Raw genomic sequence first — 22009 nt, forward strand, 5'->3', positions numbered from 1 at the left:
CCCAGAGCCCTCGAGAACATCCAGAAGGAAGGCACCCAGACACCTCGGCAACCCACCCAAGCCACCCAGGCCACCCCACAAGTCCAGGAAGGTCCAGGTCTACAGTTGGATTAGTGTATTAGTAAAGAGTGGTGCTGGCAGTCGCTTGCAGGCTAGATCATCAGGCTAAGAAATCGAGATTTAATGCAGTTAAAAAAGGAGTCCAACGCTCCTCAAAGCAGGTTATCAGACATAGATTTGGAGATAGAGGAATCCCGCAGTCCAAAATGGAGGACAGTTTTTCAGTAATTAGAAACCAAAATTGTTGAACTGGGGAACAAAGCCATAAGGCATGTAAATATGAATCAGCTGTTCGCTGGGTGCACTGAGAGCAGATGTCTGTTGCGGAGAAGCCCATTTTATACATTTTCTGTTGGGTAATGTGGGATCTGTGGAGGACCTTGTATTGAATTAGCTGAAGGTTTGTGTTTTTTGTCATCTTAAAAGTATTACAACAAATTTCTGTCTAGAAATCGGTGTTCGTGGTGATTGAGAGTTCAGCCTCCCTTTTAGCAATTGGTAAGTGATTAGAGTTAGTGTTCGAGAGTAATCTGTATATTTTTGAGAGTTTTTTTTAATTTTCTTGAGATTTGATGCATTATTCTTTATCTTTTCTTGACAACTGCAAGTACTTTCCTCCAAAAGTTACATAACAATACATGTTAGGTTAATACATACTGTAGTAGCATGTAGTAATTCAAGTGTGTGGTTTTATTTCTCAGTTTATTTTCCAGTTAAATAAAACTATTTAAGGCCATACAGAAAATGCATATTAACATCTTCAACTACATAATAGACAACATTAACCAGCCCTAAAAAAAAGATTAAATGTGAAGAGATTTTTTGTGTCAATACGTTAAATTTATTTTTAAGTCCATGTACACCTATTCCTACAATGTTTGCCCAAAAACAAAAATAAGATTTTAAATTTGCTTGTTTTTAGGACTCAAATGAAAAAAATTGATTTCACCGCGTGATTTTTTTTAACGCAAAAACCATTTAATTGCGCAAACATATGCATAGCACTTAATGGCTGGTCACTAGGTGTCAGTGACCCACATCAGACCTTGTTTTTTTTGTTTTTTTTTAAGAATTTAAGAACTTAGAATCAGAATCTGTAGTAAAAGCAAAAGTTAAACTTTTTTGAAAAATCTAATTTGACAGTTTGATAAACATACCACTTGTTTTTGACATTGGTACTTGAATTACGTAGTTACTATTTACTTGTTCTCGTAAGTTTAAAAGAAAAATAAATATATTTCACTTTCACTTTATTATATTTATATATGTATTTCAATACCATTTTGTACTAGTAAAGGTGACATTTTTAAATATTGATATTGTCATATATCGTGATGTATTTTTTATTGTTTAGTATTGTACAGTTGTCCTGAATAGAAAGAAACACACACACACACGCACACACAATAAAATGCAAATACAAAACACAAATGCAAAAAATAACGGGGGGTGGTGACATGAGACATGCTAATTGGACGACACTACCGTCTGTTCCAATACCCAGAAATATTAGCAATTTTGCATTTGTGTTTTGTCTTTTACGTTTGTTTTTTGTTTTTGTTTTTTGTGTTTTTTTCTGTTTGTGGGTTTTTTTTGTTTTGTTTTTTACATTTGTATTTAGTTTTTTTGTGTTTACTTTTTTTTTTCTTTTTTGCGTGTTCTCTCTTTTGCATTTGTACTTCAGGGCCACCGTAGTATCGGGATTTATTGAGATATATCGTATCTTATCGTATCGTCAGATTCATGGCAATGCACACCCCTAATTGTTACACTATTTTAGCTTAAAAAAAAATCTGACAGATGGAAAAAGTTTCACCAGCACATTAGAATGTAAGTTTAATGTGTCAACGATGATGATTTAGGTAAATTAACTCACACGTTTTCCACAGGAAACCCAAGGATGCGCGCGCGAGAGAGAAAGAGAGAGAGAGAGAGAGAGAGAGAGAGAGAGAGAGAGAGAGAGAGAGAGAGAGAGAGAGAGAGAGCTGTGTGGGTGAGCAGGACATCAGTACCGGTCGGTGTGTTACGGAGCAGCCAGGATGGAGATCCGACCGGACAGGTTTAAGGCCGTCGCTGGTAAAACGCTTGGAAAAATTAACAGGTACTATTTAAACTTCTCTGAGTTCACCCTTGACCTCTGACCTCTAACCTCTGACTGGCGGTTACGCGCTGTCTGTAGCGGGACGCAGCGAGGGTCTCATCCTCACTTCTCTCCTCATGAAAACTTTTAGAACAAAGGTTTCTATTATTTTCTTCATTTTTATTGAACATGAATTAAACGGGTTAGTTTTTAATGCAAACATCACGCAGACTGTTGGTCTGCTTTTACGCACCGCGCATTTCAGAGCTCAGATACTAAAAACAGTGTTAAAATGTGCTGAAGTTAACGTTTGACTCTCAACTCATTCAAGATGTGTTTAGCTTTAAAAAAAATAAATAAATAAATAATAATAATAATGCTGAGGCTTCACTGAAAATATTCCATCCTGTAATAAACTACTGCTCCAGACTCACTGCTGGTGATCATTTGGAAGCAGAAAATCTGTTTTACATGTGATCTGATATAGTTATTGTTTGGTTTGCTTTTTTGTTTTATTAGTGAAAGTGGCTTTTCAGAGACGAGAAAGTCTGGTTACATAATGTGTCAGTGCGTTATTGGCACCAAGTGGATGAATGAAGGGCTCTAAAGTTCTATCTATCTATCTATCTATTCTATCTATCTATCTATCTGTCCAATATAGAGTGACTTGTTTAAAAATTGCCTTGTTTTGAAATGGTAAATGGTAAATGGACTTGATTTTATATAGCACTTTATCACCACACTGAAGCAGTCTCAAAGCGCTTTACATATCAGCTCATTCGCCCAATCACTCTCACATTCACACACCAGTGGGACAGGACTGCCATGCAAGGCGCTAGTCGACCACTGGGAGCAACTTAGGGTTCAGTGTCTTGCCCAAGGACACTTCGACACATAGTCAGGTACTGGGATCGAACCTCCAACCTCTCGATCAGAAGACGACCCTCTACCACCTGAGCCACGGTCGCCCTTTTTTTTAGCCAATTGATTTTTTATTTTGATCATATCATTATTATAATTTACATATGAGGATCTGTTTTTTTTTTTGTTTGTTTTGTTTTAGTTTTCTGTACAAATCTAACATTATTTTAAAACTTGTAAGACAGGCTACTTTATTTAAAAAGGAGAAAGATGCAGTAAACTGATAGGACATTCATGCAAAAAGCTTTTTCTCTCTGAGGATTGGAGGTAGCAACCAAACTTCCAAATCCTGTCCTGATATAGCCTGTTTTTCAGTCCAGCTGTCGAGCCATGCAAATCCCCATGGCTCCCCTCCCACCCTCGCCGTCCTCATCTATGTCACTTCCTACAGCCTTTGCCTCTCTCTCTCCTCCATCCTAGTCCCTCCATTGGGGCATCCTTCCAACCTATGGGGGTCCCTCAGATTAGGAGACATGCATATCTCAGGTTCTGGCTGTTTTACTGGTGCTGGGCGCGTGCACGTGGTTGGTGATGATGCCGTGAATGATGTGATGTGTTGGATTGGATTCAGTGGGCGTTTCCCGAGCTTAGCTACTGACCTCTGGCTCCATATCAGTGTTAAGTGCAAGCAGAAGTTAAAAAAAAAGAAAGAAACTGGAATCATACTAGGTTAAACAAACAGGTGAAAATTGTGTTTGTATTAATGTGTGCATGTGTGAATATAGACCTAATCTTCAACAAAGGGCATCCCTAGCTGCACCTTGTGAGCAGATGTGTGCGATCACAGAAAAAAAAAAAAAACTGTGATCCTCTCTGATGAAAACCGCCAGGATTTCATCTATTATTCAAACATTTTCTCCATCAGAAAGCGTCTCCTGTTTCTATATTAAACAGCACTGGGGTAAGCACGAACTCCACTCACATGAATGTCCCCAAAACCACGAGGTCATCACCTGAGAAATAACCCTGACATTCACCTGTAATGTCTTCCTTTACTTTATCACCTCAAACAAGTTTTTGCAGAAATTGACATCTTAAGCACCGAGTCCAATTTTTAAATAAAACATGCTTTTAGATAGATTGGTGGCTGTTGTTGGCTGAATGATTGCTCAGCGGCTACAGAAGGGCTTAGTATGTCTCACTACACCAAGGGCAATGCAGAATATAACAGGTAATCCATTTTTAATCCATTCCACTCGCAGTGGAGTGCATTTTTCAGCTACAGCCTTTAGTTTAAGAGATGGTTCTGAATTAAATATTCAAACAATGGTGAGGGCAACGGCACCATGTTTTTTATTTCATTTGCTGGTTTTAAAGTTTCTCGTTTGGACAAAATCTGAATGTGAAATTTTGATACAGATTTTGAGGAATTGATACAAGTTGTTGGATCTCCTTCACCTTGATCTTTATATTAAAGTAGGACCAGTGGTGGAAAAATTAATTTGCTATTTTTCACCATCTCCATTTGTTCTAAGAACCCTAAAAACATAGTATTTGAGGTTTATTTTCCCAAACTCGCCTGTTTTCCAGCGTTTTATCCTCTGAAAGGTCACTTTCTGACCAACTCTACACAAACAGGCTGATTTGCGGCCTACTTATGCATATTCATGAGTGTGCGTGTCTATAGATTGGACACTGACTTCCTCCTCCCCACACAGCCAGAGGACGGCCCGCCCTCCTCCCACCCACTCCGTACCCGAGCTCATGTTGCTTTATAAACACGAGACAGAGCGTGGGGGCGGGGCGTTCACCGGTACATACATAGACTGTAGAAAATACATACATAGCACTGCACGAAGGACGCTGAAATGCTCTCCTTTGTGGACGTGTCTGTTTACATGTCAATCACGGCAGAGAGCTTCATGGAGGCGTGGCTTCTCCAGCTCAGTGCCGCGTCAAATTCGTCATCAAAGTGGGAACGTGTCATCAAATTGGAGCGAGATGTTTGGGCTCACCCTGCAGTAAGATAGGAGAAAATCACCCTCTAACTAACGATTGAGGGAATCAATGAAAAAACACTTTGGGCATGTGTATGAAGCTCTATTAGCACTTTATGATGTTTAAAGCACAGAAAAGTTGATTTCGCTTAATATGGGCCCTTTAAGAAGTATTCTTAACTATGGTAAGATGACCGATTTACCCGGGACAGTCCCTATTTTCAGAGTTACGTCCCATGTCAATATTTCCCCCAAACCATTGATTTGTCTCGATTTTTGACAAGCTCAGTCCCCTTTGTCCCGTTTAATAATAAATAAACGTCTGTTCCCGCTGACAGAAAAGACCCTGAAAGCGCATTTCGTTTAAAAATGTAATCTCTGTGGACAGTGAGCTGTCAATCACAGCAATTACTATAGTAGCACTTGCAATATAAACCAATTAAAAAGCTCAAAAGTCTTCTATGCATTTGCAACTCGATGCTGATTGGTCGATGGCATTGACAATGTTACTCGTTCGCTTTCTCTCGTGCTTTCTCCTTAAACATGCCAAAAAGAAAAACTTGTTTTTTGATTATTCAAAACTATTTTATGTTAACTTAAGATGTAGCTTTTTTTGACTGATGGCCACTTTAGATTTGGTTCAGACGTTGCAATAATACATTTCATCTAAAAGGAAGGAAAAATAAATGTAATTTATGTGACCTTTTTTAATTACAAATAAAAGCATATGCAAATAGTTTCTTTTGAAAATCTGTATCTTCTTTGGTAAAGTTACTGTCCCAGTTTTGAGTTTTAAAAATCTGGTCACCCTATACTATGCCTATGGATGTGTTCAAAATCCCATACTAACGTACTACTCATACTGAGTCTGATGTCAAAATGAGTATGTAGTGCGTTCACATTGAATAGTATGAAAAGATTCAGTACGTGAGAAATACCCATGATGCATTGCGAGCGGAACATAAAATCATCCTGGTACCTCCTTCAAGCTAAATATCAAACATCCCCTTTTCAAAACAAAAGCATCTCTTCTTGTTTTCCATTAGTTTTTAACACTTTATAGGGCTCTTGTTTTGAAGTTAACCAGAAGTTTTGTCAGTAGCACAATGACGGGTGTCTGAAAAATTTCTGAAATGTGTTTCCGTGGGTTTTATGGATCAAATGAATACATGGGTTTCTACTTGGTGTCATGGACCTAACAGCAAAAGCAGGAACACAAGTGTAGCTTTCAAAAAAGATGATTGAATTTATTAACAAAATATTTAAGTTTAACAAAAATTCACCTATCAAGTAACTTCAAACAAAACTAATGAACTAAGGTGAACACAGGAACTTTACCTTTCCCCACTGACCTCCCAATGACAAATATGGTGCTGTTTATAAACACAGGTGACTGGCCAACAAAGATAATTAGGGGGTGGGAATTTTCAAACATACAGTGGTGAAAACCTATAATTAAACTAATAGAAGCAATGTATCGAACTAAACTATAAACATAATAAACCAATCCAATATAACTCTAAACTAACATTTCTAATTCACTATTAAATCACTAAACAAATTAAACAGACAGCTTCCTCCCCCCCCCAGTGGCTTCCCCAAGATGGTAGCTTCTGCTTTAACTCCGCCCTCCTTTAGCAGCCATCTTGGATGATGCCACTCTTATTGTTCAGGGGAGAGCTGCAAACAATACAAAACAAAACATGTTGAGTTTCAACTGAAAGAAATATTGATGTGAAGTAACTGAGAAAATAACTTAACTTAAGTGGAGCTACATAGTGTGGCCTCCACACTTGGTCACTTTCTCACTTAAAATGTTTTCAGAACTTTCTAAGATGGAGAATTAACAGATATATTTAGCCTCGGTGTGCTTCAGGTTTTTGTCATTGTAGGTTTGAAACTTGGACGTTTACTTCAGTGGGAATGGTTATCTTCCTAATAATAGTATATAGTGTGTAGTGTGTAGTACGTTAGTATGCAATTTCAAACACAGCCCATCTGTACTTTACTTGAGTCGTGTTATTTTTGGGGGGTTACGCCTTACTTTCACTCCATGACGTTTAAAAGTAAATATTGTTCTTTTTGCTCAACTGCATTTCTATGTTTACTCTTGTTACTCAGGACTTTTTCTCTCCTGTCAGCTCAGGTTTTGTCATTACTTCAGTTCTGATGCTAAACATTTTCTGTAGATTCTCATACAGGTTGTCCCAGTTCTACCATAGATTTAATACAGAAGGACTTGTCAACACAAGAGCAAATCAGAGAGAGGCAGGTCACGTCTTTCTAATAGTGGTGGTGTTGTTGGGACTGTCACTTTGGCAGAGATTGACCCTGAGAAGGATGAAGGTACGCCTCCTAATCATCCATTGGCGTATCTTAGGCCCACGTTCATGGAATTTATTGCTGGCAATATAAGGTCTGGTTAGCTACACAAAAGACACACTAAAAATTGCATTTTATTAGTTTTTTATTGTTTATATAAAAATATTCCTGATGATTACCACAGGTAATTCAAATATATATATATATATATATATATATATATATACAGTATATATATATATATATATATATATATATTGGGGTAATACACAAGTGTTTAAATTGTTTTTTGGCCAATAAAACAGTTGAATGCAGTTGTGTCATTGAACCCAGACTTGTGTAATGTTGAGCCCATTGAACAGCTTTGTTCATTCTGTGAATAATGGTGATTTTATTTGTTTGGTGTGGTTTTATTAAACACAAACCTAAATGTACACTATAGTTTTATTCAGTTATACTACAGTACTGTTAACATGTAACAGATTTTGTTTTCTTATTTGCAGTTTTGATAATGAAAATTATGCTGGAGATTATTTAGTTACTTTCAACACGTAAGTAATATTATGCAAATACTTCAGTAAGTTCAATTGTAATAGTTCAGTCCAGCGAGACAAGTAAAAGTAGTTCAGTCAAAATATTACTTAACATACTATTCAATAAGTTAATTTAGGTTAGCTCTATACGTGTGCATGATCAGAAGATGGTGCAACACTTTTGGAGATATGCAGAACTTATCAAAGCTCAACGAAAAAATTGAATACAGGAGAAAGAATAGAGAACTTAGGGCTGGGCAAAAAAATCGATTTTATCAAATTTGTAGATAAAAACGATTTTTATTTTGCAAATTCGAGTTTAAATATAAAAAATATATATTTGGGTGGTGTTTAGCTCAGTGGGTTGAGCACCCGCCCCATGTACAGAGGCTATAGTTCCTCACCTGCAGCGGGTCCAGGTTCGATTCCCGGCCTGGGACCCTTTCCTGCGTGTCATTCCCTGCTCTCTCTGACCCCTTTCCTGTCAAGCAACTGTCATATAAAGGCCACTAGAGCCAAAAAAAATCCTTTAAAAAAAAAAAAAAAATATATATATTTAAATTTTTTTCCCACCACAATTGTTTTGAACTTTTTTGTGTTCCGTCCTTGTGAGTTACCGTAGCGCGATGTGAGCCAGCCCCCTCTTTGTTTACATGTGTTTACCCTTTGAGCATACCTGTCAAGTATCCCGTTTTGGCCGGGAAACTCCCGTATTTTACCCCTCTTCCCTGCCATTTTCCCGTATTAGTATTTTCCCGTAAATATCCCGTTTTTTAATGTATTAATAAATAAAAGATGCCTTACTAAACTGAACGCCATCACAAGCCTCGCGAGAACTTTCTCTGGTGTAAATACATTGTAAAATGTGACAGAGAGTTTATCTTCATAAAGAGCAGCAGGATGTGACACAGTTACACGTTCTGTTAGATTAATAACTGAGATTTTAACGTCTACCATGGGGGAAGGAATGACGTAAGTCACCATGAAAAATCAGCCAATCACAAGCTCCACAAATAAACACTGCTTTAAAAAAGTGTTAAAGGATGTAAAGTCTGTAATAAATGTGTCTAATAAGTCATTAGTGAATACCAGAGAACCACATGAGTGATCATGAGAAATTATAAGAAAATATATAATGAAAATAAAATGTTAATCTTTAACTTAAAGACAAACAAAGTGAAATTAACAGTAAATATGCAACGTGTTGACTTGTATATAAACTGTAAGTATATTAAATAAACACATGTGCTTCATATACACATTTATGTTTTAATTTAGGCTGTTTTATAATTTAGGAATTAGGGCTGGGCGATATATTGAGATTCAAGATGTATCAAGTTTTTTATTTTGGCGATATAGAAAACTATAATATTTCACATATCATATAAAACAAAATACTAGTTTTAGGAGTCACTGCTTTTACTTCTCAGAACAACATGTAAAGCTCAGTTTGATGGATTTTTGTTAATAAATGTCTCTGTGTAGCATTTTGCATCAGCAAATTTAACCCAGAATTGTCTTTCTGGTCAGACTTTATTTAATAAAATTATCTAGATTTATATTTTGAGAAAGCATATTGAGATATGAGTTTTGGTCCATATTGCCCAGCCCTAGTAGGAATGTTCACAGCATTTAAATGTTAATAAAGGTCGACCTACCAGATTCTAATCACATAATTGTATTTAGTAAGTGGTTGACAAGTGGCTATTTTAGATTTATTGTACATCTATATTAAAATATAAGGGATACTGGAGCTTGGTTGGGCAGGAGGGACGGCTCGTAGTGGGGGCCAGAAAGTTTCCCTTATTTTCAAATCCAAAACTTGACAGGTATGCCTTTGAGTAGGCTATATGTGTGCCACAGGCATGTTTAATTTTTTATTTGCACTATGTTGAGATGCTAAGGGAATAGTTTATTATTTTTTTAATTGTAATGTTATAGATGATAAAATGTGTAGTTATCTGATTTCTTAATCAGAAAATTTAAGCTACTGTGAAGGCGCTGTTGCACTTTTGCTTAAACCTGGGTTAAATCTTGAAATTGTTGAATGACAGAGCCTCATTTACTTTTTATTTTGGGATTGTTTTATGCATTTTAACTCTTGAGGACAATCACAGCAATAAAGGTGCACTTTTGACAATATATCTTGCAGTCATTTTTAAGTGCATTGAAAAAAAAATAATTGAAAATCAAATCGAAACTTTAATTTTTCTTTAAAACAATTAGATAATTTTTTTTTTAGGCAAAATCGCCTAGCCCTACAAAAACTTAAAAAAAGAGTTGTTCTACATCTAGGGATGTTCCGATGCAACTTTTTCACTTTGATACGATACCGATATTGTAGCCTTGGGTATTAGCCGTTGCCGATATCGAACCGATAAAATATCAATGTTAGAAAAGGCTTGATCAAGTGATGTCACTCAAACAGAGAACAATAGTCAGCAACAGTAGGTATGTGGAAAAACTTTATTATTAACCAATTGGTTACATACATTTTAACCTTCAACATAATATCTACAGTATTCTATAATTGAATAAATATAATAATTTAATATATCGGAGATTTTAGATGCAGTCTGATAAAATCCGATATTGGTTTTCTGGCTCATATCGGACCGCTAGCCGATATCAATATCGGATCGGGACACCCTTAGTTTTTGCTAAAGGTTTATACTTATACACAGGTAAAGAGAGAGAGAGGCGTCGCTGATAATTCACACATTCAGGTCGTTTTTAGAGTCAGCTGCAACCCACAGGATGCCTGTTAGCATTCACCATGTTAGCTCAGCTCCAGTTTAGAGTAGAACCTTGTTTTAGTGGCTTGGTTTGAAAGCAAAGGAAGAAACAACATTGTGTGATCATTCTTTCTCTAGGATTATGTTGTTACACTGAGGGGTTAGTAATGAATTTCTTGCTTGCTTTTATGGGTACTTGTACTTCATTTTTTTTTTTTGGGATAATTTTTTTATATTTCCGTTTCATAGTCTCTTCATAAACTGCTGACCACAGATCATATTGAACATAATCCATATGTTATCTGTACCATTTCTGATCAACGGCCATGGCGCTTCCTTGGTTCAGGTTGGAGTTTCTACCTATTATGTTGGTATTTACCCACATGGTACATTTGGCATGGCACTGTTTTAGAGTTCATATGTTTAGATATAATTCGAGCCTGATAATTTATTTTTTATTTTTAAATTAAATTAATTGGTTTTATTTTATTTAAAAAAGGATTGTATATTTGTATAACCCTTTTATTTTTCTTAATAGGAAAATAAATTAAGTCCTAATCGCCAAAGATTTGGTCTCTTCCTTTTTTAGTTTATACATAATCATAATAATGCATTGGATTCATATAGCGTCTTATTTTGGTCACAACGTGGCATTATTATTTCACTCCACACTTAGTGGTGGTAAGCTACTATTGTAGCCACAGCTCCCCCTGGGGCAGACTGACAGAAGCGTGGCTGCCATAATACACCATTGGCCATTCCAACCACTACCAACACTCACTCACACACTACATTCATACGAGGCAATGTGGGTGAAGTGCCTTGCCCAAGGACACAACGACAATGACTTGGCTAGAATGGAATTCGAACCCCCAACCCTTCAGTTATTGGACGAAGCGTGGCAAGATTTGTTTCCAAAAATAAATGTGGGGGGTGAAAGTAGCTTGTAACTTTACTTTGCGTACTATTTAATTAAGCTACTTTTTACTGCGGATTGAGTATTTTATGTATTTTATGTATGACTTATTTGTACTTGTACTTGAGTACAATTTCAATCATGTAACAGTACTTCTACTTGAGTAGGATATATTAGTAGTCTTTACACCTCTGTTGTTGCACAAAGCAACTCATCAATAAATTAATAAATGCATCACAATGCTAATAAAGAGCATGACTACAGCCTTAATTATAGTATGGAGGTATTTAGATTATACGTCTATGAAGGTCAGGGTGTGTGTGTGTGTGTGTGTGTGTGTGTGTGTGTGTGTGTGTGTGTGTGTGTGTGTGTGTGTGTGTCGGCAGGGGAGATGACAAAACAGTAGTGTGACAGGAAGGGGAGGAGGGTTCCTCCCTGGGTGACACAGTCCCACAGAGACCCAATCTGTTCACTGCAGAGAGAGCACACAGCTCCAATCATCCTGGAATCAAAATCCAAAAATCAACACCATATTTTAAAACCACTGCTAAACCTCAATAAATGTCATTAAAAAAAAAAAAAAAAAAAAATGGCATAGAAAAAAAGAGGAAATATTGATTTACCCGTGCATTGGTAAAAATGCAACATCAATTCAACGTACTACACATGTGGATGAATAATGACTAGGATGTCCCATGTTATGTAATGTCTTAACTCCCTCACTGTTCCCGTTTCTGAGTCTCGTTCATCCTCATATGAGAGGATTAAGCAGAATACTCTGTGAATTTAATACACAGCCCAACCAAAATCCCAGGTCACTGACCCACACGTGAGGTTCCAGCTTTATTTTATTGCAGCTGATAACGCAAATGTATGTAGAGTTCTAGATGTGAAAAGCATAGAAAATGCAGACATTGAACTTCTTTGATCTTTGATGTTAGATTGATTCGAGACAATGTAATATTTAGCACTGTCGGTTTTATTTAAAGACGACAAAAGGAAACATTGTATAGATAAAGAAGAGCAGACAGAGAGCACAAATGTCATTGTCAGATATTGTCAGTTATCTGGATCAGTGATTCTCATCATGGTATCAGGATGATTCAAACTTTAAAGGCTTGGAAGACATTTGTATCGCCATTAATAACAATACAGTAGGTCATTGAGGAACCAACTCAACATAAGTGAGTCAAATTTAATAAAGATTGGTCAGTTATGAAATAAGTTTTGAAAGTTCAAGTATGAGAGATAAGGATTTTTTTTTTAACTGATTCAGAATATACAGTATATATATATATATAATTGCAACTTTTTTTGGATCGTGACCCCATTTCGATATCACAAATTTTGCTGACCCAAAGACATTTTCTCTTTCTCTCTAGAATTAAGTTTTTCATCATGTTTGTTATACTGTCTTTAGGATACTGTCGTAGCCAAGATTAGGGACAAATTGCATCACCTCAGATATTTTTACACTGCATTTTATTTGAACTAGATTTGTGTTCGAAAAGTTTAGAATACAGTTATTGTGTTTTAATTATGAAAATAATTTAATAATAATTCAATTCAACTTTATTTATATAGTGCTGATTACAACAATAGTGATCTTGTAGTGCTCAAAGAATTTATATAACAATTAAATATATAGATTAATAGATTATATATATATATATATATATATATATATATATATAAATTAATACATAAAACCAAATTAAGATTAATAAATAAGAATATAGATTAATGCAGTGGTTCTCAGACGTTTTTGGCTCATGTCCCCCCTTTCTCTTATTTCTGAATCTAAAATACCCCTTTTGTCCAATTACAACATTTTGCTCACATTTCTGTGAAAAAAACAACTATTGAACATAATGATGGAATGAATGAGTGATAACACACAGTTTAAAGAATCTCATTTTGTAAACCAGAAACAGGATTTAGTGTCTCCTGAAAATATTTATTTCTATAGTTTTTATCATTGCTGGTCATTTCTCACCTGGTGTGGGACCAAGACTGACTCTTGTTTTTTCAGTTCATGTTCTAATCAAAATCATTTCCATCATCAGTATTATGATTATCATTTTCAAGTAAAAAATAGAAATATAACCCCATATTTTTAAGGCAGTAACTATCCGTACGGTTGCCGTATCAACATACCGACATTCTATCCGTATGCAGCGCCCCTCATTGGTCAGTTTAGGTCATGTGACTAACACTAAACCTAATCTTAAACCTAACCCTAACCCTAAAATTGTTGGGATATAGGGTTAAGCATCAGCCTGTGCCTGCCTTTGATTCTCTATTCAATTGGGGGGGGTCCCTGAATCCCCCCGGGGGGTCTCATCGAGAAAACACACTCCTTTACCTAACCCTAACCCTAAAAAGTGTTGCAATATAGGGTTATAACCTAACCCTAACCCTAAGACGCTACATATGTGTACTTTGGTAAACGTACCAATAGCACCGGGGGTTGTTCGTACGGCAACCATACAAATAGTCACTTTCGATTTTTAATGCTTTTATTTTCCCTCTCTCTCTCTCTCTCTCTCTCTCTCTCGCTCTCTCTCTCTCTCTCTCTCTCTCTCTTTCAAGTACCCCCTGTAGTGCCATTGCGTACCCCCATTTGAGAAACACTGGATTAACAGATAAGAATATATAGATTTAATAAGAATAATTTCATCATTTTTATATATTTGTTAAACTATTTTTAATCAGTAATTATTTTTTGATCAATTACTAGACATTTCAGGTGACCCCATTTAACCCACATGGGGTCACGACCCCAAGGTTGAAAAACACTGGCGTAAGGTCTTAGGTTCAAATAATTTCGAAATACAAATAAATAAGTGAACGCCCTATTTTTGAAATCTTAGTAGAAAAAAGATTCTAGATTAAGTTGTAATGCTGTGATTGGTTATTTCAAGTGGATTTTAAAATGTGAGAAGTTGTAAATGATGCTTCATGTGCTGGGGTGAAACGTGGAGTATCATGCTCAGGTTGCTGTTGTAACTGTGATGTTTTAGAGAGCCTGAGGTCACAGGACTCATCATGGCCGCTCTGCTCTGTGGCTCATTAGTCGTTACCAGCTGAGACCAATCAGGGCGAGCTCCATCAGCTCACATGCGTCTGTTTGCTCACGTGAAAGCAAACAATCAGGGCACCTTTCATACCTTTCATATATCCACCAACACACAATGGCCTGTGATACTCACTCAGACAATCCTTTTCTTCCTTAAAACTACAAATAGCTAAAAAAAAAAATAAAACGACACTGAAATGAAATGTTAAAACCTTTTGAAAAAGAGAGCTCTCAGTATCTGAAACACGAGTTTGCCCCTCAGTGAAACACCAACATAATAAACAATACGTTTGGCTGTGGGCTGGTCTCGTTAGCTGGTAGCATATGTGGATGTGTGGAGCTACAATCTGTCTTTGGCTTTAATGAGGACCGTCCTGTAAACTTCACCGAGATGGACCGACGCTGAGCTCCTCACGGGGGGGGCGAGTCAGCACATTCGTGTGGCTCATGAAGGGCAACAGAACACAGGCGATCAAATGATTCATCAGAAAAATATGATGACACCCTTCTTCTTCTTTTCCAGTCAGCATTTTGATCTCTTTACTTTCCATGAATTGTTCTTATTTGTGCTTGTTTAATGAAAGCTTTGGTAGAGATCAGTGGAGATTTCACCAAATATACCATGAGAACAACTGAGGAGATAAACAGTAGTATTTGTTAGGGTGCTTTTGTCATCTACAATATTTGCAGTCACAGTTTTTAAAGGAATCCTCCACTGTTTTTACAAAGGTGGCGTAAAACCTTTGAAATGTCCTCATTAGAAGATCTATGCCAAACAAAACGCATTATTTTCACACCATCTTCGTTTTTTTTTTTAAGTTTTTAGAAAAAGGGACGACTTTACCATTTTAGAACCGTCATCTTGAAATCACGTGATTGATGACATCATACACCCCCATTTGCTTGTAAAAATCCCATTGTTTTCTATTGGAGTGAAACATTCAGTCTGCTTTTTAGATCAACGATTCTCAACTGTACTGAGTGGGTCACGGACAGCTGGTCAAAAATAAATTAAGACTTAATGTCTCGTATGTTGGACTTGTCTTTTATTTGACAGGCATGCTGTGAAATGCATGTTGCACAGGAAAATACAGTATTTATGTTTTAAAAAAAGATTATATATGTGTGTTTTCAACAGCTGTTTTTGAAAAACTAAATTTGGTTGTTGAATTGAGGAAAAAAAGTGGGTCATAATTTAATAATTGTGGCAAAATGTGGGTCCCAGGGTGAGACCAGTTGAGAACCCCTGTTTTATATCATTTAGCAGATTTTTTGATCATTTAGCAGATTTTTAGGTCATAATGGCAGTTTATGTTGCTTTTGATTGCTCTAAATAATCAGGGAAAGTTAAAAATGTCGATCTCTTTTGTTTACGGAAAGAGGATAAAAACAGGTGTCACCCGAAAAATAACCTATGAACACAAGGGTGACAGTTCCAACTCTGTAGTTTGGTAGTAGACAATGAAGCAGAGAAGAAGAGCTTTCCTAAGGGACCTTGGCTGTGTTCGAAATCCCATACTAATGCACTATTCATGCTATGTCTGACATCAAAATGAGCATGTAGTGTATTACAATTTGATAGTATGGAAAGATTGAGGAGGTGAGAAATACCTGGATGTATACTATATTGGGGCATTTTTTAATTATGCACCGTGGGCACACTAGTCAAACTCATCCGTCCCATCATGCATTGCGAGCACAATTTAAAATCGTCCTGCGGCCATTTTCAAGCAAAAAATCAAACATCCCCTTTTCAGAATAAAAGCATCTCATCTTGTCTTCATTTTTAACGCTTTTGTAACTAGGGCTCTTGTTTTGAAGTTAACCTGGATGTTTTGTCAGAAGCGCAATGGAGGGTCTCCGAAAATCTCAGAAATGTTGGCATGAAATGTGTTTTCCGCAAGTTTTATGGATCAAATGTCCACATATTGATATTCTACTTGGTCACTTTCTCACTTAAAATGTTTTCAGAACTTTCAAAGGTGGAGAATCAACAGATATTTAGCTTCAGTGTGCTTCAGGTTTTTGTTGTTGTAGGTTTGAAATGCATCTTGGGAAACTTTTAAGTATACTTTAGTGGGAACGATCATTGTCGATCATCATCCTAATCATACATATAGTAGACATACTACTATAGTATATATTAGACAGTATTTACTTATTGAGTTTGTAGTGTATAGTACGGAGTAGGAAATTTCAAACATAGCCAGAGTCGTGTTTTGAATCTTGCTGCCGTCCTTTTTCAGTCAAATTAGTTTGTCTTATTTATTTTTTAGTTTTATCGTTACTTGTCAGTGTGTGGATGATCTGCCAGAGTTCTGTCTGTTTGCCAATGTGATTGTTTTAATCAGGGATCGACCGATATGTGTTTTTTTAGGGCCGATACCGATTTTTTTCCATCAGCCTAAGCTGATAACCTCTCATTTCGCTGTAATGTTGAGAAGCAGAAATGGAGGGAGAGAGAAACGCACACACACACACACACACACACACACACACACGCACCAAACCTCCAGCCAGCTGCTTGTTAAATACAACTGCAACAGCAACACGTGGAACCACGGAACAACATCAGCTAAGTTAAACAGTTAAGAGATGCTTTGAAAGTTTAAAACTTGCCGTTTGGGTTGAAGAGCTTCCTTCATGCTCTGCTCGTGGGGGGAGGGGCTCTGCACTCTGCAGCCTCTGTCTCCAGCAACACGGAGCAGCCTGTGGCAGCCGTTCTGTATATAAAGTGGATTGGCGAATGCAGCAGCACGCATCGGCCAATGCCGATACACGTAAAACATGCAAAAATTGTCCGATTAAATCGGCCGGCCGATGAATCGAACTATTGTCAATGAATAAAATGTGTATTTTTTTTTTTTAAACTGAGTGAATTGTTTTCATTATGGATTATATTAATGTTTATATGATTAACTGTGATTGGATGGGATTGTGCATAACATTTTCCTGCATCAGTAATTATCACTGCTTATATGTTATCAGAAAAAACTATAAATCTATTCCAAAATAAACTAAAAACGTGTGTATATATCGAATGAAAACATGTGCTTAGTATCGTGTCGTGACAGAAGGAAAAGAAAAGCGTGCCAAACCACGCCTCCCTACTGAAAGTCTGCCTGTTCATATTCATTTCCGGAAGTAAATCATTTTTGTAATCCTAATCTGAATGCTGTGACAGATTAAAAGAGAGATAGTGAGAGAGGGAGGGGGCAGCGTTTTCTAATCTCAGTGAAACAGTTTTTTTTTTTTAATTTTATTTATTTATTTATTTTTTCAAACTATTCCTTTACTGTTTTAATAACTGACTTGTACAAAATGATTATGCCCTGGAGTTTATTGTTATTCGATTGTTTTGTTTTGATGCTTCGTCTCTTGAGTTGTGAACAGCAGTATGGATGAATAAAGAGATTACTGCGTGGCTGCTGTGCAGAAATGGGGGAGGGAGTGCAATCTATACACATAACCGTGAACTATCAGAACTCAACTATAGTCAAAAACTCAATTTGGTGAAAAAAATGCAATAGATTTTGCAATTTACTCCAAAAAAGCATCAATATTTCACCAGCGTCAAGGTATTAACAGAGGTTTCTGATTTTAGTGACATAAGACGACCCCATTAGACCTTTTTTTCTTTTTTTATAGAAAAAGCCACTTCTGTCATGATATCCATCAAACCCTTCTTGTGACGGTTATGCTTGTTCCTGCGTAATTCTCCAGCTCAGTGATTAAGTGGATCAGCGCGATGGAAAATGGATGGCTAACACATAGGAGCGTACTTTGCTGTGAAGTCAAACATGATCGCAGACAACCAATTTAATTCCAGCACGTTTTTAACAGTAAACACGCAGAAAAAGACACTGTGGTGAAATGTGTAGCTGTGCAGGAACATGTAGTGGAGCCTGCAGGCTGATAAATGTGAGCAGGATTGTTAGTGGGTGGTGTCGTGTTGTCCAAAGAACGGAGGCTGAAACACACACAGATGGTCCATCCTCTCACTCCTCAGTTTGACTCCTGTGGAAAAAAAAGTCACACTTCCAATTTGAGTAAAAAATGGTAAATCGATTGAGAAATTGTGTTTTAATAACATAAACAGTCAGATAGTTGAGGTATATGTTGTGTAAGAGTTTTACATTTAATTATTATTTGTTAAAAACAATAAAATTATTGTGTGTTTTTTTTTTTTTTAATTCTGTAGACAAATTAATTACATAATCCTAAAAAGTTTTAACACTTTGTTTTCACAGCTTTCACGTACTTTTGTATTCCGTTTGAAAAAAACAAAGTAGTGTAAAAGAGACGTATTGTTGTAGCTTTACTATATTCAGACATAAACTGTAAACTGTTTTCATGTCAGTGAGCATTAGTACATGTTGTATAAATGATAACAAAGAACATGTTACCCTTTTTTCTGCAACTACACCAAACTTGCCATATTTTAACCTATTTTCATCACTTTTTCTTGTCATAGTTTTGTTGTTTTTAGAGGTGTTGGTTCGAAATCAGCCAGAAAACGAATAACAGTTTTTATCAAACTGCATATAAAATCATCGCTCCATAGGTGACTTTGGTTCACACTCCAACAAAGTAACCTACTGTTGTTCACTATTGTTCTCTGTTTGAGTAACATCACTTGATCAAACCTTTTATAACATTGCACACTACAAAATAAGTAATAAAAGCATGTATGACTCGTGCTGATATCCTATCGGATCAATATTGGTATTAGCCGATGCGCAAGGCTGCAATATTGGTATCTTATCGGAAGTGGAAAAGTTGTATCGGGACATCCCTAGTTCTTTTTAATGCATTTTTGCCACATTACTCCCATTTCTGCCACTTCTCCATCAGATTTTAAGGTCTCTTCTGCACATTTTTTTCACTTTCAAGAAATTTTCGGCACTTTTAAACCACTGTTCACAATTAATGTTGCATATGCTGACCCATTATTGTCACTTTTAACCTCTTTTCACCATATTTCATGCTTATTTTTGCCAGTTGATACAAAGGCAGCTCTCTACGCTGCCTTTGGACGTAAATGGTTGTCATTTTGGTTTATTTCGTAAAACCACGCAATGGAAACGGAGGAAGAGGAGCAACGTGCCTTTGGGAGGGAGCGTGGCCTCCCTCTGCCTTAGAGCGGAGTGAGACTGTGCAGCTGTTCCAGGAAATAGCGCTTTCAATAACTTTCAAACTTATAGGTACTATAGGCTATTGGAAATGGAAGAATGAATAATTTATAATTATATTATTATAATTAAAACAAATAATCAAAATATCAATTCACCCTTGGGTAGGCACTGCCTACCTTGCCTTCCCTGACGGCACGTCACTGGTCACGACCCAAAAAAGGTTGGTAACAGAACCACTGTCCAAAAGGCTTTTTCAGTTTTGTTTTGTATATATCTAGTTAGCAAAGAGGATAATGGCATATTGAACTACAGAGTTCTAGTGTAACAATTACAAATCAAACATAATGTAAATCAAGCAGCAGTAATTATCTTTCAAGCAGAAAAATCACCAATTCCATCTTCTAATCCTCCAGACCATACACTGTAAAAAAGACGGCGCTCTGGAAAGGGGCGGCGCCTGTGAGCAACAGCTGTCAGACAGCTCATCAATGAGCCTGTTTTTTTTCATACAAACTACTAGTTTGATGTAAAGCTGTCCTTACATAGTGACAGCTTTAACAAATATGACAAAAAGTCACTTTTATAAGAGTTGCAAACTGCACCCTTAAATAAAACAAACTTCCACAATTTTGCATATATACAAAGAATAAAGCTAATCACGCACCAATTATTAATGCTAACTTGAGTGGTTTAATCCATGCACATACAAGCTCCTCTGCCTCGCCCCAAAGTTAACGCTAGCCTAGCCTGCAGGCGAACACGTCAAAAGTTGTTGCTAGCAGTCTTTAAACATGGCAGTAAAAACGCTTGTTAAACAAGTCAAATTCTCTTACATGGGAACACTTTGGGTTTGATGATGAAGATCTAGAGCAGACATAGACAACTGGCGGCCCGGGGATCACATGCGGCCCTCGGGTTATTTTATGTGGCCCCCAAAGTTAATGTACAAAATGACAGAAAAGTACACAAAATGACTATAGAAACTCTTTATTCTTTCCTGTATGAATGCTCAGATCGCTCATTATTCTAAATGCAGACATGAATGTTGATCATGTGACCCTCTGATCAAACAAACACATTTTTTTTGGCCCCGCTGTGATAAAAGTTGTTATACCTCTGATCTAGAGCAAAGACGCGTCACGTGCAAGAAATGTTTTGTTTTGTGCAAAAGTGAACATACTTGATTTTAGTGTTTGAAGGATTTTATTCATGTTTAAAGAATATATTTTATCTTGTTTTGAAGGAAAAATAAATAACTTTTTGGTTGACGAGTAATCGTTTGAATAATAATGATTTCAATTATGACTAAAATAATCGTGATTATTATTTTTTCTATAATTGAGTAGCTTGTCCATTTAGCAACCAGTAACCCTACTTATAACTGGTTATAAGAAATGGCACCCTCGCACCAGAAAGCTGCTGCTTCTACTAGGTATTACTGGATACAAACTTCATACCCTCCCTTGTGTTTGTCTCGTAGGCTGATCGAGAAACGGCAGCAAAATGGAGAAACCATTGAGTTATCGGCGGAGGGTCGTCCTGAGCTGGTGGAGGAGAAAGAGATGCCGGTGGTGGATTGTACCTGCTTCGGTTTGCCAAGACGATACATCATTGCCATTCTGTCTGGCCTGGGCTTCTGCATCTCCTTTGGTATCCGGTGCAACTTAGGGGTGGCCATTGTGAGCATGGTCAATGATCACACTGTGTACAAAGGCAATAAAGAAGTTCTTGTGGTAAGCAAAAAAAAAAATGAATAAATTGAAAAAATGCATGTTAACAAAAATAATATACATTCTTAAACTGATCACATCAAATGTGTCTGTGTGTGTATTTACAAACATTAATGACATCACATATCAGGTTGATCAATGGCAATTTAATCTTTGAAAAATGCATAAACTCTTATGCTTTATATTTTAGTCGACTATATCAGTAACGGACTTAGTCGACTGAAATCTTAATGTCATTTAGATTGATGTTTCTCAACCTTGGGGTCAGGGCCCCGAGACGCTGATGCCTTCAAGAAACTAAGGATATTGTTTGGACTATTTGAGCTAATTTCTGCTATTTTTATCCTTTTTCTGCAACTCCACCAAACTTGCCATATTTCAACCTATTTTTATTTCTTGCCCTATTTTTTGCTCCTTTTAATGCGTTTTTGCTACATTACTCCTATTTCTGCCACTTCTCCATTCAACGCCTTTTCTGTACATTTTTTTTTCACTTTGAAGACATTTTCAGCACTTATAAACCCTTTCCACCACTTTTCCCACCTAATGTCACATATGTTG

General features: G+C 36.7%; 1 protein-coding gene across 1 annotated transcript in view; it reads left to right on the top strand.

Annotated features, from left to right (window-relative positions):
* Positions 1-2058: 2058 nt before the first annotated feature.
* The window catches only part of slc17a7a (solute carrier family 17 member 7a), a 34641-nt gene continuing 14690 nt past the window's right edge, over positions 2059-22009 (top strand). The window contains exons 1-2 of the mRNA XM_028455985.1: positions 2059-2161; positions 21199-21451. Of these exons, the coding sequence (XP_028311786.1) occupies positions 2100-2161; positions 21199-21451 (315 nt within the window). The 5' untranslated portion in view covers positions 2059-2099. The remainder of the gene's footprint in view (positions 2162-21198; positions 21452-22009) is intronic.

The sequence above is a fragment of the Gouania willdenowi genome, chromosome 8, assembly GCF_900634775.1.
Source record: "Gouania willdenowi chromosome 8, fGouWil2.1, whole genome shotgun sequence".
Lineage (NCBI taxonomy): Eukaryota > Metazoa > Chordata > Actinopteri > Blenniiformes > Gobiesocidae > Gouania > Gouania willdenowi.